This window comes from Chrysochloris asiatica, unplaced genomic scaffold (assembly GCF_000296735.1).
Source record: "Chrysochloris asiatica unplaced genomic scaffold, ChrAsi1.0 scaffold00245, whole genome shotgun sequence".
In the NCBI taxonomy this organism is placed as follows: domain Eukaryota; kingdom Metazoa; phylum Chordata; class Mammalia; order Afrosoricida; family Chrysochloridae; genus Chrysochloris; species Chrysochloris asiatica.
This window is the reverse complement of record NW_006408763.1, coordinates 1,574,415-1,591,849: the sequence shown is the minus strand read 5'-3', so window position 1 is coordinate 1,591,849 and position 17,435 is coordinate 1,574,415. Positions and strand designations below refer to the sequence as shown.

Below are 17,435 nucleotides of genomic sequence, written 5' to 3'. Positions count from 1 at the left end.
GCAATGAGATGATATACGATGGAATGAATGTAAAACTAAAGTTCTCCCATGTAAACTATCATATAATTCACAATAAAACATTAAAAAAAATAAATAAAGATAACAAGGTAGTGACTACTACCAAGAATGAAGTTTGTTCTATGATTAAAGATATTATCTTATCAGCAAATACAATTTGGATACAAAGTTGACTTTAAATCCTTGCTAACTGCCTGGAAGAAAAATAAAACAAAGAACAAGCCTCATCTGGATCCTACAATAATCTCACTGTAAACGGCCCAAGAACTATGCTATTTGCCTCAAAAGAGCTAAGGAAGTAGACAGGTCCTGTTTACCACCAAGACCTACTCATAGATTTCTTAAAGACAGCTTGAGCTGAAAGATGCCAGTAGCTCACCAGGCCCAGCAGACCTGTCCTCATACAGCACTCAATACCCAGGACCCTCCTCCAGTCTCTCATCCTCACTTCATCTTTCTATAATGCCCAAAACAGCCACTCTCTATCACCCAGAGGTATTCAGACTTTCCCTCACTCCCAGCCTCACAGACAGCTTACCTTCCCACCCAATGAATTCTCTTCAGTGCTGTTTCCTCAGATGGATGTAATTCTAAGTGGCTCTTGCCTAACTGACCACAAACCACCTACCCCTTGCTTTGTGATGTGATGCCACCATTCAATGTCCCTTTCTAATACATTTCCCAAGACTGCTCAAATCTCCTGTTTGGGTCCACTTCATTATTGTCATTGCTAACTGCATCCGAAGGCCTTTTGGTTAATTCTGTTGGTTACAAGTCCGGCAAGAATGACTGCATTTAAGATTGCACATGAAGTAGCCACCACTACTCGCCTGTGTCCTAGCTTTTGTGTTACTGTGATGCCACAGGCTATGCCACCAGTATATGAAATACCAGCAGGGTCACCCACAGTGGGCAGGTTTCAGAAGAGTTTTCAGACTAAGACAGACTAGGAAGAAGGAAGAGACAGATCACTTCTGAAAAATTAGTCACTGAAAACAGTGTCTGATTTACTGACAGAAGATGAGTCCCTCAGTTTGAAAGACACTCAACCCTTGACCTGGATGGAGCAAAGCTTTTAGGACCTTAATCTGCTGCTATGGCACAAGTCAAAATGAGAAGACACAGCTGCAAACATCCATTCATAAGTGGAACATAGAATGTATAAAGTATGAATCTAGGAAAATTGGAAGTTATCAAATATGAAATGGAATGCATAAATAGTGATATCCTAGGCATTAGAAAGCTGAAATAGACTAGCATTTTGAATTGGACAATCATAAAATTTACCATCCCAGGAATGACAAGAATGGTGTCACATTAATCATCAAAAACAGCACTCTAAGATCTATTCTGAAGGACTGTGCAGTCAGTAATAGATAATATCTGTATGCCACAGGCGTCGTAGGGGGCATTGTGGCATAATGCACTGGACTGCAAGGTCGGTTTGAACCGCAAGGCCAGCAGTCAAAACTCATCAGTTGCTCCTCAGAATCCTGATACAGGGTGGCTATGAGTTGGAACCAACATGATGGCACTTAACAACAACAACATACGCCTACAAGGTAGACCAGTTACTACGACTATTATTCGTATTACACACCAACCTCTAAAGCCAAAAATAAAGAAATTGAAGAATTCTTCTGAAGTCTGAAACTGACCAAGCACACAATCAAGAGGCACTCAGAATTACTCATAATTGAAAAGTGAACATTGGAAGCAAAGAGGAAGGATCAGTAATTGAAATATATGGCTTTAGTGGCAGAAACAAAGCTGGAGATCTCAACAGAATTTTCCCAAACCAACAACATATCCACTGGAAATAACCATTTTTTCAACAACATTAATGGTGACTATACAAGTGGACCTCATTGGGTGGAATACACTGGAATCAAATTGACTGTGTGTGGAAAAAGACAATGGAAAAACTCAGTATCTGTAGCCAGAACAAGGCCAGAGGTCAACTGTGGAAGGGACTATCAATTGCTCCTATGTAAGTTAAAGATCAAGTTGAAGAAAATTCAAATAAGTCCACAAGAGCCAAAATATGACCTTGAGATTATCCCACCTGAATTTAGAGACCATCTCAAGATCTGAAGCAATGAACACTAATGACTGAAGATCAGACAAGTTGTGGAATGACATCAAGAACATCAAACATGAAGAAAGCAAGATGTTATTATAAAGACAGGAAATTTTAAAAGAGAACAAAATGGGTATTAGAAGAGACTCTGGAATTTGCTCTAGAACGTGGAGAAGCTAAAGCAAATGAAAGAAATGATGAACTGAAACTTGAAAAGGGTAGTGCTCAAGAAGAAAAATTCAAGTATTATAATGAAATGTGCATAACTGTAGTTAGAAATCCAAAAAAGGAAGAACATGCTCAGCATTTATCAAGCTGAAAGAACTGAAGAAAAAGCTGAAGCCTCGATTTGTAATATTGAAGGATTCTATGGGCAAAATATTAAATGACACAGGAAGCATCAAAAGAAGATGGAAATACACAGTTACTGTACTGAGAAGAACTGGTCGATGTCCAACCATTCCAAGAGGTACCATATGCTCATGAACAATGGTAATGAAGGAAGAAGTCCAGGCTGCATTGAAGGCACTGGTGAAAAACAAGGCTCCGGGAATCGATAGAATACAAATCGAATGATTCAACAACTGAATGCAGCACTGGAGATACTCACTCATCTATGGCAAGAAACTTGAAAGACAACTATGAGGCCAAATGACTGGCAGAGATCCATATTTGTGCCCATTCAAAAGAAAGGTAACCCAATAGAACGTGGAAATCATTAAACAATAACATTAATAGCACACAAAGCAAAATTTAGCTGAAGATAAATCAAAAACCGTTGCAGTAGTACATTGATAAGGAGATGCCAGAAATTCAAGCTAGGCTCAGAAGAGGACGTAGAGTAAGGTAAATCGCTGCTGATGTCAGATGGATCTTGGCTAAGAGCAGAGAATACTAAAGATGTTTACTTGTGTTTTACTGACTATACAGTATAGGTGGATAACACTGAGAACAATGAGAATTCCAGAATACTCAATTATGCTCATGTGGCACCTGTACCGAGATCAAGAGACAATTGTTAGAACAGAACAAAGTGATACTGCATAGTTTAAAATCAGGAAAGGTATGCATCAGGGTTGTATCCTTTTCAGCATATGTGGCATTATAGAATAAGCACTGGACTGCTAACCACAAGGCAGGTGGTTCAAACCTATCAGCTGCTCCTTGGAAACCCTATGCAGGATCTTTATGAGTCAGAACTGACACAATGATACTTAACAACAACCACAACATTCAATCTGTATCCTGAGCAAATAATCCAGAAATTGGATTATATAAAGAACATGGCATCAGGATTGGAGGAAGACTCATTAACAACCTGTGATATGCAGATGATACAACCTAGTTGCTGAAAGCAAGAGGACTTGAAACACTAAGTGATAGTCAAAGACTACAGCCATGAGTATGGATTACTCCTCAATACAAAGAAAACAAACAGCCTCACAACTGGACCAGTAAACAGTATCATTATAAATGGAGAAAAGATTGAAATTGTCAAGGATTTCATTATACTTGGATTCACAATCAATGCTCATGGAAGCAGCAGTCAGAAACCAAACAACTTACTACATAGGCAAATCTGCTGCATAAGACCTCTTTAAGTGTGAAAGAGCAAAGAAGGCACTTTGAGTTCTAGGGTGTGCATGACCCACGCCACGGTATTTCATATATATGTGAAGGGTGGACAGTGAATATGGAACAATGGAAAAGAGGTGATGCATCTGAATTATGGTGCTGGCAAAGAATATTGAATATATGATGAACTGCCAGAAGAACAAACAAATCTGTTTTGGAAGAAACACGGCAGACTGCTCCTTAGAAGCGACAATGCCAAGACTCAAGTACTTTGGACATGTTATCAGGAGGGAAAAATCCCTGTAGAAGGACATACTTTGGTAGAGGGCCAGAGAAAAAGAGGAAGACCCTCAATGAGATGGATTGATAACAGCAGCTGCAACAATGGACTCAAACATAGACAAGATTGTGAGGATGGCACTGGGCCAGGCAGTGTGTTGTTCTGTTGTATATAGAATTGATGTGAGTCAGAACCGACTTGATAGCACCTAACACCAACAATATAAGTTAACCCATGCAAGATCTAATAAAAAGTTCAGATGGAATGGCACAAATGGGGACTGTTCCCATGCTTACCAGCTTTACCTACCTTTTCATTGGCTAAATGTAACAGACAGGCAAAAGCCAGTGGTATGGAGAGATTCTGAGCCATGAGGGGAGGCAGGCTGTGAAACAAAGGCCAAGTATTACACCCAGTCATCACAATTCTAAGAACAAAAGCTCTTTTATCAGGTATGAACGACACATGTGCAGTGAGTAAACTAACAAGAAACAATGAAATGTTTCAGGTGCATTTAATAAGCAGGTTTTTCAGGTTCCTCTTTTTAAATTAAAAAAAAATCTCACTTCCTTCCCATCATTAGAATAAAAAATGTCTTTTACAAGTAGCCAGGTTGGCCTATATTAATTTATTCATTAGCACAGAGAAGAAATTGAAAAACTGCTAAAAGTGTTAGATACAGTGACCACACAGTAGGTCGTGTGGGAAGGAACAGCCCAACTAGCTGAGGCCAGAGCCCTCTTAGACAGAACTCCCAGCAAAGAGGCAGTAAGCGCCCTGCACTGCCGGCACGCACCTCGTCTTTAGGTCCTTTGTGAGTCCACTGAACAGTTTCTCATCAGCCACCTCCAGCAGGTCCTCCCTTTTTTCCACTTCACTGTGGTTTGCCTACAGAGGAAGGTCATTTACATCTGATATTTAGGGACAGTTCATTTTTGAAAGAGTAATGTACAAAGCTGCATGTCCAAAAAGAAGTCTACATGGAATGAAAGCAGGATAAAAGGGATCTACATACAGGGAAGCAGCACCTCAGCCCTGGACTAGGATGCTATTGATGGTAAGTGTGATGTCCTGGTAAAGGAGAAATTGCAAAGAGGCTTCTAGAGTCCTTAGGGAAACAAAAAGCAATCAAACAAAGAGCACCGTTTAGAGCAGAGGTGGGGAACATTTCTACTGACAAAATTTATAACCTCATTCACAGGCCATACAAATTATCAACTTAAAAATTAGCCTGTGGTCATTAATACACACAGAACATTAATACAACTATGTATATATATGTGTATGTATCTATATGTATATGCATGTGTGTATATATATATATATAGAGAGAGAGAGAGAGAGAGAGAGAGCTCTGGTTGTGTACTGGTTACAAATCGGGCTGAGAACCTTAAGGTCAGCAGTTTGAAACTACCAGCTGTTCTGCGGGAGAAAGATGAGGCTTTCTGCTCCCTGTAAAGATTTATAGCCTCGGAAACCCTTTACAAGGTGAGTTGGAACCGATTCCATGGCACGTAACAACAATATATATATATACACATACACACACATATATATTTGTGGTGTCCTGGTTTGGTGCTATACGATATGCACTAGACTGCTAACCACTAGGTCGGTAGCTCAAACCCATCAATTGCTCCTCAGAAACCCCATATATGGTTGCTATGAGTCAGAACCAACACAACAGCACTTAAAAACAGTAACAATAATATGTGTATATATGTATACACATGTATGTTGTATTAATAATGTTCTGTGTGTATTAGTGTGTATGTATATATGGGCATGTACATATTTGGGAGTACTAGTGTGGTTCTGTGGGTTAACGCATCAGACTGCAAAGCTGTTTGAACTGCAGTGTTAGTGGTTCAAGCTCACCAGCTGCTCCTCAGAAGCCCTATACAGTTGCTATGGGTTGGAACAGACTTGGCGGCACTTAACAACAACATGTGAATATATATATGTTGTTGTTGTTAAGTGCCATCGAGTCGGTTCTGACCCATAGAGTCTCTCAATCTCTTACCCCCCCCACCCCCCGGTTATATTTGGTCAAACATTTCATTAACTCATCCCTAATGTGATGGCTGGAATCCTGGTGTGGCACTGCAGGACAACACACTGGACTACAAGGTCTGTTTGAAGTCTACGGTTGGCAGTTCAACTTCACCAACCACTCCTCGGAAACCCTATACAGGGTCGCTATGGGTCAGAACTGACTCAAAAGCACTTAACAACAACGATGTGAAGGCATAGTATGGCGCTGTGGGTTAACGTGCTGGACTACAAAGTCACTTTGAACTGCAAGGTCGGTGGTTCATGCTCACCAGCTACTCCTTGGAAACCCTATACAGGGTCACTATGGATCGGACTCAACACGACAGCACTTCACACCAACAATGCGATGGCTAGAACTGTGGTTGCCTTGGCAGGGCCAGACCAAATTTCGTAGGCCTTATACATGTGGGCCAGACATTCTCCACCCCTGGTTGACCTTCAACTGGACTCCACAGCTAAGAGCAGCACAGAAAGCATATTTAAAAACAGACTCAAGCTTCCCACTTAAACAATAATAATAACCTGCCATCTTCTTACCAGTAGGCAAGCAGTTATCAAAGAGTATCATGTCTGGGGTTTATATTCAAATAACTCCGAATATGTACAAAGGGAGACAAAGTAGGTAGAGCCAGGCAACCATAATGACAAAACCTTGCTGGGAATGGAGGTTGAGGTGCAATGATTTACTTGATATGGCTCTTCTAGACAGTCTTTGTGGAGTCCTGGTGTGGTACTGTGGGTTAATGTGCTAGACTGCAAAGTCAGTTTGAACCATGAGGCACTTAACAAGAAGACCGACAGTAACTCCCACCAAATGACTTGTTGGGACATGCAAATTAGGTGTACTTCCTGTTTTCCTGATGGGTCTTCTGGATTGTATAATTCAGTTGTGAGTGATCTTAACAGGGTTAGTTGTGGTTGTAAAAACTTAAAACTCTAACCTAGGATTGGTCAAATTTGCCATCCCAATGGGTATAAAAGGAGTTCTCTCAGAAGCTGGAACAGGGGCTCTCGCCACCATCACCAGAGGAGTGGCAGAGAAGCAGCGACAGCAGAACCAAGAGCATGAGACAGGACAGTGGGCTTCCTGGACCATGGAGTGAGTACAGCTAAGTGCCTTTGGGCGGAGGCTCAATGGCAGAGCAAGTTGCCTCCAAGTACTTATCAGAGGAGCTAGGTTTGCTGAGCCTTGGGGCTAGAGCCAAGCGTATTTGGGCTGAGGCTTATGGCAGAGTGGAGTACACTTTGGGCATTGATTGGCAGTTCTGAAAGAGCTTGGTAACAATATGCCCGAGCAGGACAGAGACCAAGGAGCTGCATGGCTGAGAGAAAGGCATGCCTTCAGGCACAATCAAAAACATTGGTTGTTCTGACCAAATAACTATATTCTGAGTATTTCTGGTTCTGAATTGTAACCTGTTAACTTCCCTAATAAACCCTGGAATCCTAAGTATTGCCTGTGAATTCTGTGGGATCACTACAACGAATTATCAAGGTGGAGACATGTCTGACCTCTGCCTCATAGGCCTTGGGTTGATTCTCAAGTTTCATTCTCCTTTCCTCTGGTGAAGTCAGAGTTCAGACACAGCCCCCATGCCCATCTTATGAGAGTTATTCTACGCTTCTCTTACTTTTGTATATGTTTGAATACTTTCCTAATAGTTCTTTTTTACCCTTAAAGAAGAAATCCTTAATTAATCAGAATTCCTGGGAGGGAGGGTATCATTAATCACTTAAATTTAATGACTAAACAGGACCCTCCTCTACTTTTTAAAAAGTACATCATTCTTACATTTGCATGCTACTCGGTTTTACTTGATAAAACCCATGACTATGACTGAAACTTTATCTGATACCATGTGTGTAGCTCAGCAGTCACCATTGAACCATGAATTGTTCAGGCAGCAGCAGCAGGTCTAAGAGAGTGGGTAGGTTGAGTTTGGATGACTCGAAGTATTCTTGGAGCAGGTGTATGGAGGAGGTGGAAGGGTTCTCACTAAATGAGAGTTCCACTTAATTGTACTTAATCAAGGTATTCTCCTTTCTCTAAAGGAGAAAAGAGGCAATCTAATACAAGGTTAAGTAAAAAAAAATTACCCACACTCTGGTTATATTAAAACACCTGTCCACATCAAAGGCTGATGACAGCATTGAGTGTGCATATGAAATAAGTCTGTCGAAAAGACGAGTGACAGTGGATTATGCAGCAAATCATTTGTAAATCAGCCATGGCTCTGCCTATTAAACAGTCCATACAGACTTAGGTTTTGAAAAGTTTCTGCAAGATGGGTACCGAAACAACTCATGGGAGAGCATAAAAAGAAGTGTTTAGACTTCTGCAAATAAAATTTGGACTAATACTTGAAGGAAGGTAAGTTTGTTGTTTTTTTTAAATCGTTACTGGTGACAAGACATGGATTCATCACTACGAGCCTGTGAGTAAATGGCAGAGTATGAAATGGAAACATCCTCAATCACCAACCAAGAAAAAGTTCAAAAGTCAACCATCAGCTGGTAAATTGATGCTTACAGTTTTCTGGGATTCTCAAGAGCCACTGTGGGATCACTACCAGGAAAAATATTCAACAATCAACAGTGCTCCTTACAGTGAGATGCTCACTGAAAAGCTGAAGCCTAAACTTCAGATTAAACACAGAGGACTGCTGTCCAAAGGTGTTGTGATCTTGCATGACAATGTACATCTGCACACCTCTGCCCACACTGTTGATGCACACACACATGACTCCTGGTGTGGCATTGTAGAATCAGCACTGGACTGTAAACCACAAGGTCGACAGTTTAAACCTACTCCTCAGAAACCTTATATAGCTGTTCCTCAGAAACCTTATACAGGGTTACTATGAGTCAACAGCACTTAAATCAACATATGTATGTACGTATGTATGTATATGTTATTATTTTTTACAATTTTCTTACTTAGAATACATCCCACAAATCAGAATTATTAAAGAGTAAAACCACTTATGCCACCTGATACAAAATTCTAATTTGCTGTTGAAAAGGGTCAGCTATCAATCAAAGTTGAATCAATAGTGAATAAAAACTATGATTGTTTTCTTAGCCTCAGTACTGAAAGCAAATCATCTCCCATTTATGTTGCCTTTGTGTGACCTGCTTGTTCATATACTTGGTTCATATCTTTCAGAGATTTGGTGTTTTCCTTAGTTTTGAGTGAATGCTTTTAGTATTAGAACTATTAACCAATCCAGTGTCCACACAGCAGGGCATCTAAAGACAGTGGAAACCCCCGTACCTCTGCATCAGCTTGCTTCTTTGAGAATTTTGTTAATAAACCCCACATGCTCTGCTTCAACTTCTTCATGTCCATCTTTTTGGCAGTTTTGGCATACTGAATTTCAATCTTATTTACCTGAAATAAGTAATTACAAAACAAAACTAAGCAAAAGGAAAGTACATTCCATCACATCAATTCACTGTAAAATCCAAAGATTGGAGTTCATATAAAGTAACTGCATTTAAAGGATTACTTTGTTCTAATATGTAGAGTCCCTCATCTCAAATCTAATTTCTTTTGATCAAATGCAATCTCCATTAAGGCTAACCTAGAATTCCAGTGTGAAGGAGAGAAGTGATTCAAATACAAGGGTAAGTAGAAAATATCACTTCTAGGATTCTGGCTGATACATGCACAAGTGTATTCCAGACAAAAAGTGTTTAAACATGTCTCTGAAATCTGCAGACGGTTGGCTTCAGGAAAGTTCTCTTATAATGTGTGTATTTGTCTTAGGCTTGCTAGAGTGCCTTCAAAAAAATCCAATCAAAACAGTGACTTCTGAGGGCATCTACTGGGCCAGTCAAGTCAAGGCAGACAGGTCAGCTCAGAAGGTTATTGTGACTACTTTTGGGGACTCCAAAGGGATAATAGATTATCTTGAAGGGCACAGAATAGTTATAGGGGTTTATTAGTAAAACGTTTTAAGAAAATGGAAAACTGCACTGATGAGAAAAATGTCAGGAAAGTAGTAATCTGGAGTATTTTTTCCATCACAACAATGCACCTGCTCATTCTTAAAGACTAACAAGGGCTGTCCTAGGAGAGTTTCATTAGGAAACTTAACTCTATTCACTCTACAGCCCTTATCTTGTCCCTTCAGGCTTCTTCTGGTTCCCAGAAAACTCTCAAAAAACATTGAAAATGAACAAGAACACCCAAACTGCCATTTTGATGTGGTATAAATGGAAGAGAGTAGAATTCTTCAGGGAAGAGTTAGAGATAGAAATACTACTTTCAGAAGTCTGTAGGCCAAGATGGAAGATATGCTGAAATACAATAGCTTCACATTTTGATATTTTTGTTTAATTAAGGGCTCTATGATTTTTATAGCAATACTTTTTGACTTACCCTCATATACCTACACATATATGAACGTACCAAGGCTTTCACCTGATATGGAAAAGACAGGTGGTGTTTAATGCAGGCTAATTTAATACAAGTTAATCTTGGCCAAGATTCTCCAAAGCTAACCTTACCCAATTAGTATAAAGTCATTTTCTCTGTGTATAGCCTTCATTCACATATTTTGTGATAGATTCTGCCCTAGTCATATGACTCACACTGACACCATATCAAGATCTTTGGAGGGGTTGTCCGTTCTACAGAAATCTATTCCCCACACTTCCCACAGCCCTATTTAAGACTTAGCTACTTGGTGAACTACTGGTTAAACTTGAGAAGAAAAAAAAAAATCAAGCCAAGATTGGCATGACTCTTACAAAAGAGGCAAAGTAAGTAGGTCTTAGGCAAGTGATGTAATAATACTTGGCTGCTCAGTCCTTACCTTCTGAGGCTCAGCTACCAGATTTGACTCCCTGTAGGTTGTAATTTCTAATCCTTGGGATTCAGGAGCATCATTGTTCTCTTGCTTTGACTTTGGTGAATGGCAAGGATAAGGTGTAAGGTCAAAGGCCCCAGCTGGTCCCACAAATAAGTCATCTGACTCTTCATAATCACTGTCAGCAGCCTAGGTAAGGAAACAGCTCTTAAAAGTTGGGCAGAAGGCTGTCAGGAAAAGCTCAGAAATGTCCTTTGCACAGCAAGACGAGAGTTATCCTGGGAGTGCATGAAGGGAATCCCACCTAGGAGGAACTTGTAGGTGCCTTGAGTTATACTTCTAAATAAACCCAACTAGGATGGTATTTATTAGCCACCTAGAGATCCCTATAGATGGAGTTAAAAGGAATTTAATACTCCTAACTACCACAGTGTTCCCTTTGGCTTTTGATCTTTGACCAATTTAAGATTTCATTTTACCAAAAGCATTACTGAAACACCAGAGATGAACCACTGAATCAGTTCTGTGATCAACATCACTCCTCACCCAATGAGCACAGGAGATCCCGAGGGCGTCTAGACGGTGCTCCTCAAAGTAAAGGACACTACCCAGGAGTCTGTGAAAAAGTCACACTCCTGGGACCTGCCTCAGCCTGAGTAATCAAAATCTCAGGAGGTGGGCCCCAGGTAATTCTCATTTGAAAGGGTAATTAAAATGGATAATTATAAAGTCATTATCAGTAATTAAATATTTGTTTTATTAATTTGTTCATCTTTAAAAGGCTTCCCAGGTGAGTACTAAAGTTGAAGAAGCATTGGTACAGAGGGCAGCATGGGTTTTCACTAAACTATAACATCCTAACTCTCTAAGTAAGAAAATCAGGGGAATGCATTTGTTCTCCCAGTTCTTTTTCATCTCCCTTGTACTGATGTTGTTGTTGTTGTTGATATGTGCCGTGGAGTCGGTTCTGACTGATAGCGACCCTGTACACGGTTTCCGAGGCTATAAATCTTTACTGGAGCAGAAAGCCTCATCTTTCTCCCACAGAACAGCTGTTAGTTTCAAACTGCTGACCTTGCGGTTTGCAGCCCGATTCATAACCACTACACTAAGGCCTACTATTTCTTCTTTTCTGTTACTCATATTTTCTGAATCATTATGAGACTCATAGCTATCAGGATTAGTGAATTCAAACCCTTGTGGGATACGGAGTGTTTCACACAAATTCATAATATGTGAAGCAAACTCAGAGCTGGAGGTTTAAAGGTTCACTCCACACATCCTATCCCTCCCATGACAATGCACCACCTTCACAGATCTTTATCTCCCAAGCCAAAGATTAGCTTCTAAGGGCAAGAATGGTTTCTATTCTTTAAAAAAAAATTATTGCAACTTTTTCATTGTGATTAGGGTGAAAGTTTACACAACAAATTGGTTTTCCATTCAACAATTCATACATATTTTGTTTTGTGATACGGATTGCAATCCCCACAGTGTAACAAGTCTTCCCACGTCTGCCCTATGTTTACTATTGCCATTTGTCCTGCCTTCTGAGATTCAGCACTGGGCAAATGCCACCATTTCATTTTGGAAGGTCTATGGTTGACTGAAAATTGAGGCCCAGGAGTGAGTTCAGTTCCAGGCCTTAAAGGGTGTCTAAGGTCCATAGTCTTGGGGGTCATAAATAAGCCTGGTCTTTTTTTATGAATTTGCTTTCTGTTCCACATTTTTCTCCCATTCTATCCAGGACCTCCTATTGTAATCCCTTTCAGAGTGGTTAGCAGTGGCAGCCAAGCACCATTTAGTTTTGATCTCAAGGTTGTGAGAGCTGGGGTTCATGTGATCCATTTAATCCTTTGAACTAACTGTCTCCTGGCATCTTTGATTTTCTCTAGTCTTCTCTGCTCCGTAAGGGAAAAGACCAACAGTTGCACCTTTGTATTTCGTATTCTTTGGCAATTCCAAAAGACAAGGTAAGGGTTTCATAGGCTCTGGCTCCATCTCAAGGCTGATTTACTGGGTATGCCAATTCACCTCCTCCATGTAGGGCTTTATGCAAGGCAGGCCAAGGTGGAGGCCTTGGTCTCAGCTCTGCTCAGTCCCCTGATACCTGAGGCATCCCACACCCCACATCCACAGAACTCTCACTAATTTTGAACATCCTACACCCTTCAACAGATAGGAAAAGGTGGAGACAGGAAGCAGGAAAGCAAGACTCTTCTGCTTAGAAGAGAGTCTTCTCTTTTACCTGTAACCCAGGACAAAAATTGGAGGTGTCGTTAAGGTTGTTGTAATCATAGTCTTCAATTTCTTCATATTGCTCAGTTCCTGTCTTCTGGGCCTGGGCCATCTTAAGTAACTAGAATAAAAGAAAGAACAAATTCAGAAAATTTCTAGAAAATCTGGGGAAACAGTTTCTGTGATCTACCTCATCCTCGAACTACAGGAATTCAGTTAAAGACCCTCCTAAATCATCTACTCCAATCAACTTTTCAACTGTCCTTCTGAGCAAGATGGGGTAGTTCCATAAGAATGCTCTTGAAACCCCACAGTCGATAAGATCACTATGAGTCTGAAGGTACTCCATGGTCACGGCTTTTATTAAAAATAAAACCAAAGCTAGAAAGTCCTATCTATAGCTTTCTGTAAAGAAGTTACTTTACTGATTGAAATTTTTGATAGAAAACTCACTCCTTTCATTTGCAGGCAACCTGTCCCAGTCCTAGGTAGTAAGTAACCAGTGTTCCCTACCTGGCTAAAGGGAGAAACATGTAGCTCCTCTCCCTGTAATTATATCCAGCAGTCCGTGCTCTGCCTCCACAGAACAAGTTTGCCTCCTCTTTTGGGAAAACCATACATCTTCAATTTTCACAGGTGCATAAGAGATCTGGTAGTGTACTGGTTACAAATTGGGCTGCTAACCTCAAGGTCAGCAGTTTGAAATTACCAGCTGTTCCATGGGAGAAAGATGAGGCATTCTGATCCCATAAAGATTTACAGTCTCAGAAACCCTGTACAGGGTCGCTATTAGTCAGAACCGACTTCATGGCACACCACCACCACCATAGAGCAGTGATTTTCACCTGGGGTGTGACTCTGGGGAGAGGAAAGTCAGGTTTGTGGTTTGTAAAGCTTACAAAAGCACACTGAGTATGTTCATACAGCTTTACACGTTGAGAAACAACCCCCACCCAACAAAAACCCTCACAATGCTTTTGTAATACAAATCCAAAAATAATATGAAACAATAAATATTGATTTAATTAGGAAATGCTCACTCTCTTACACTGTTCCTCACATGACACAATTTTTAAATCCCTCTCCATTTAGAATATTCTTCTCTGGACACACTCTAAATTGTCCACACTCTACAAGGAATGTTTCCCTTGGAAGGGTATAGGGTTCCCCTCACATATTACCTAGTTAAATCCACTTTCCAGATATGAAATTGAATGTATGGTTAGTCTGGATAGAACCAAGCTCAGGTGTCAGTGTTTAATAGTCATTTCCTGGTGTAGCTCTGCTACAACGTGAGAGCTCTGGCTTCCGCTGCCTGGCTGCCCTACTATATAAAAGACCCTCTGCCATTGCATCAACTCCAAATGATCGTGCCCATTCACAGGGTGTCTGAGACTGTAATTCTTGACAGAAGCAGACAACCTCATCTTTCTCCTGTGGAGTGACTACTGGGTTTGAACCTCCGACCTTGACACCAGGCTTCTTTGCCCTACTATGCCAGGGAAATTTAATCCTGTGGAAAATCAGAAATAGAAGTTCTTTCCCTTGTAAAACAATTGTTTAGGGATGGGGATGGGGACAGCTCCTGGATTGAAATGCTCCAATGACTTCTAATACCTGCACATCTGGATATGTAAATAGGCCAAATTATTGAAATGCTAATAACGGTTTAAGCAAAACTGATGATTCAGTGGTAGAATTCTAAAGAGGTTCCATTCACAGCCAATGAACCACATGCTGTCAGTACTTGGTTCCGTGTGTTGCTATGATGCTGAACAGGTTTTTGGGGGGAGGGTGCTTCCAGAATAAAACAGATTAGGAGGAAAGGCCTGGAGATCTACTTCAAAAAACCCATCAATGAAAATCCTATGGCTCACAATGATCTGATCACAAGCAGTCACAGGGATGATGCAGGACTGGGCTGGTGACTCAAGGGCAGCTAACAAGAAGAAGGGCTGAGGGAGAGGATGGTGGCTAGTGTCATGGACAACAGCTCCAGCATGCAATACCACAAGGCTCCTACCCAGAAGGGCTCAGAAAAAACATTCTCTCTTTGTCTTTCAGTACAACTCTGCTATTCTGCCTCAAGGCCCGATGTGTACTTTAATAAGAGAAAGCGGCTGCTGGGTGCTAACCAATATTGACCACAGCCAGTTTCCACTAGTGTTTCAACTTTGCATCTCTTTTCTGTGTTTTTAAGAGTATTTCTGTTATGTCAACAGTATTGATCAGGAAGAAAAAAATATATGAGTTGGTTTATAAAAAGAGAATGAGAAATCAGGGGAATTAATATAATACATGGAAGCATCATGGCTCTGTAGAATAAGCACTGGACTGCGAACCACAAGGTTGGTGGTTTGAGTCCACCAGCCACTTGGCTGGAGGAAGATGAGGCTTTCTGTTCCTGCTAAGATTTACAGCCCTGGAAACCCTATACAGGGTCGTTATGAGTCGGAACCAACCCAATGGCACTTAATAACAACAACAATATCATACATATAACTAAGACCTCATAAAGAAACAGGCAGAAGAGAAAAGTGTTGAATATCTGTATTCTTGGTACCCTAAGAATTCATAGGACAAGCCAGGAATGCAAGTGAACAGAGGGTCCAAATAAAATGGGACTTGGCATGAACCCAAAGCCTTACCCTGGCACCTATTATAGGCAAATGAAGTAAACAGTACCCACAGTGGAACATGAGGTGGGCTAGAGGTCTTCATCTAACAGTCCTGGAAGGAGCCTAGGGAGGGCTGTGCGGCACTAGGGAACCTGAAATCTGACACAGCCACATGCATTACACACTACAAACCCCCTCCTTGTCACTGTGGGTTCACTTCTATACCATGGCAATGAGTGAGAACACATGGGCTGCATACAGCATCAAACCAGTGAATCCACAACTTCAATGAGAAAGTGAGAGAATCCAGAAATAACTTTAAAGATGTAAAACCACTATCATTTATGCATGTGGGTGTCAGTGTCCAGCATCCTAAATAGTTGAGGTATTTCCAAATCTTGAATGTGTATCTCCCCTATACACTTCCCCTTTGGTTCTGCCTTACCCATTCAGTCTCCTAGTGATCTCCCTTGGCTACCACAAACCCTCTGTATACTCTCTCTTGTCCTGCAAAAGGCCCCATCTAGCAGTCATGTGATACTCCCTAAATAGGAGTTCTGGTAGCACAATGGCTAAGCGCTTGACTACTAGTTGAAAGGATGAAAGTTTGAATCCACTCAGCAGCTCCCTGAGAGAAAAAGAACTAGTGATCTGCTCCTGTAAAGAGGACATCCTAGGAAACCCTCCAGGGCAATTCTACTTTGCCTTTTATGGCTGCTATGGGTCAGAACAGCCTTACCTTGATACCTGGCTTGAGATGCAGCTGGACGAGATTATTGACCTCATAGTGGAAATCTGTAGGAAGAGTGGTGGCTCTCCAGTTCTGATTCTCCAAAGTGGACTTGGTCAGAATGGTAGCAGCCTATTAATAATGAAAGAGTCATTTTGAGGCATCATCAATAAAGTTTTTTGTGGTTTTTTTTTTAAGGAAATGAGGAAGTGTTTGGGTGGCAGTAATCTACTTGGATGGTACGAATGGTTAATACTTTTAGTTCCTAACCAAAAGACTGCCAGTTCATATCTACCAAGAGGCACCTCAGAAGAAAGACCTGGTGAACTACTTAAAAAAAACAAAACAACATCCAACCATTGAAAGCCCTATGGAGAACAGTACTACTTGGACTCATAAAGGCTTGTTAGAAGTTGAGAGTCAAGTTGACAGCAACCAGTAAAGTCTACCATCACAGTTCCCAGAGGTCTACATAAAAATTTGATTTTGTTAAACATTATTCCCCTTACGATAAATTTGATTCTTTCTGAAACTGGATTTGGGACTATTTTTCAATCCCTCTAGGGACTGAATTTTTAAAAATCAAATCCTAAAAGGTAAGAAAGAGTGCAAACAGCAATTTAAGGAAGCACCACTGCTAATAAATACAGCACAAACCTTTGTTTTCCGAAAATTTACATCAAAGTTAACATCTTGTTCAAAGTCGATTTCAAAATCTTTCTTTGTACTTTTTTTTTTGTTCTCTGACTGCAAGGAAGCATCTTCTGCAAGAAAAGACACAGATGTCAATATTGTTCCCCTCTATGGTCTACAGTATTTACTCAGTTCACAAAACCTATTGAGAACCTAACAACCAAGACAGCATTTGTATCTAAACATAATAGTTTAAGAAAGGTATGTTGTCTGTCCCTCATCTGATTATTCAGTAATGCTTGTTAGTAATCTCATACATGAGCCCTGGATATCCACAGACAAATATAAAAACCTTCCCTAAAAGCCGAGACTGTAAATTCCAAAAAGCCAAGTC

The 17,435-nt window shown here is 40.6% G+C and overlaps 1 protein-coding gene across 1 annotated transcript in view; it reads right to left on the bottom strand.

The window, feature by feature from the left end:
- Nucleotides 1-17,435, bottom strand: part of NCAPH (non-SMC condensin I complex, subunit H) — a 43,962-nt gene that overhangs the window by 5,105 nt on the left and 21,422 nt on the right. Inside the window, exons 10-16 of the mRNA XM_006873528.1 lie at nucleotides 17,066-17,172; nucleotides 16,418-16,540; nucleotides 13,071-13,181; nucleotides 10,829-11,011; nucleotides 9,283-9,399; nucleotides 4,750-4,841; nucleotides 4,263-4,338 (exon numbers count right to left, since the gene is read on the bottom strand). Of these exons, the coding sequence (XP_006873590.1) occupies nucleotides 4,263-4,338; nucleotides 4,750-4,841; nucleotides 9,283-9,399; nucleotides 10,829-11,011; nucleotides 13,071-13,181; nucleotides 16,418-16,540; nucleotides 17,066-17,172 (809 nt within the window). The remainder of the gene's footprint in view (nucleotides 1-4,262; nucleotides 4,339-4,749; nucleotides 4,842-9,282; nucleotides 9,400-10,828; nucleotides 11,012-13,070; nucleotides 13,182-16,417; nucleotides 16,541-17,065; nucleotides 17,173-17,435) is intronic.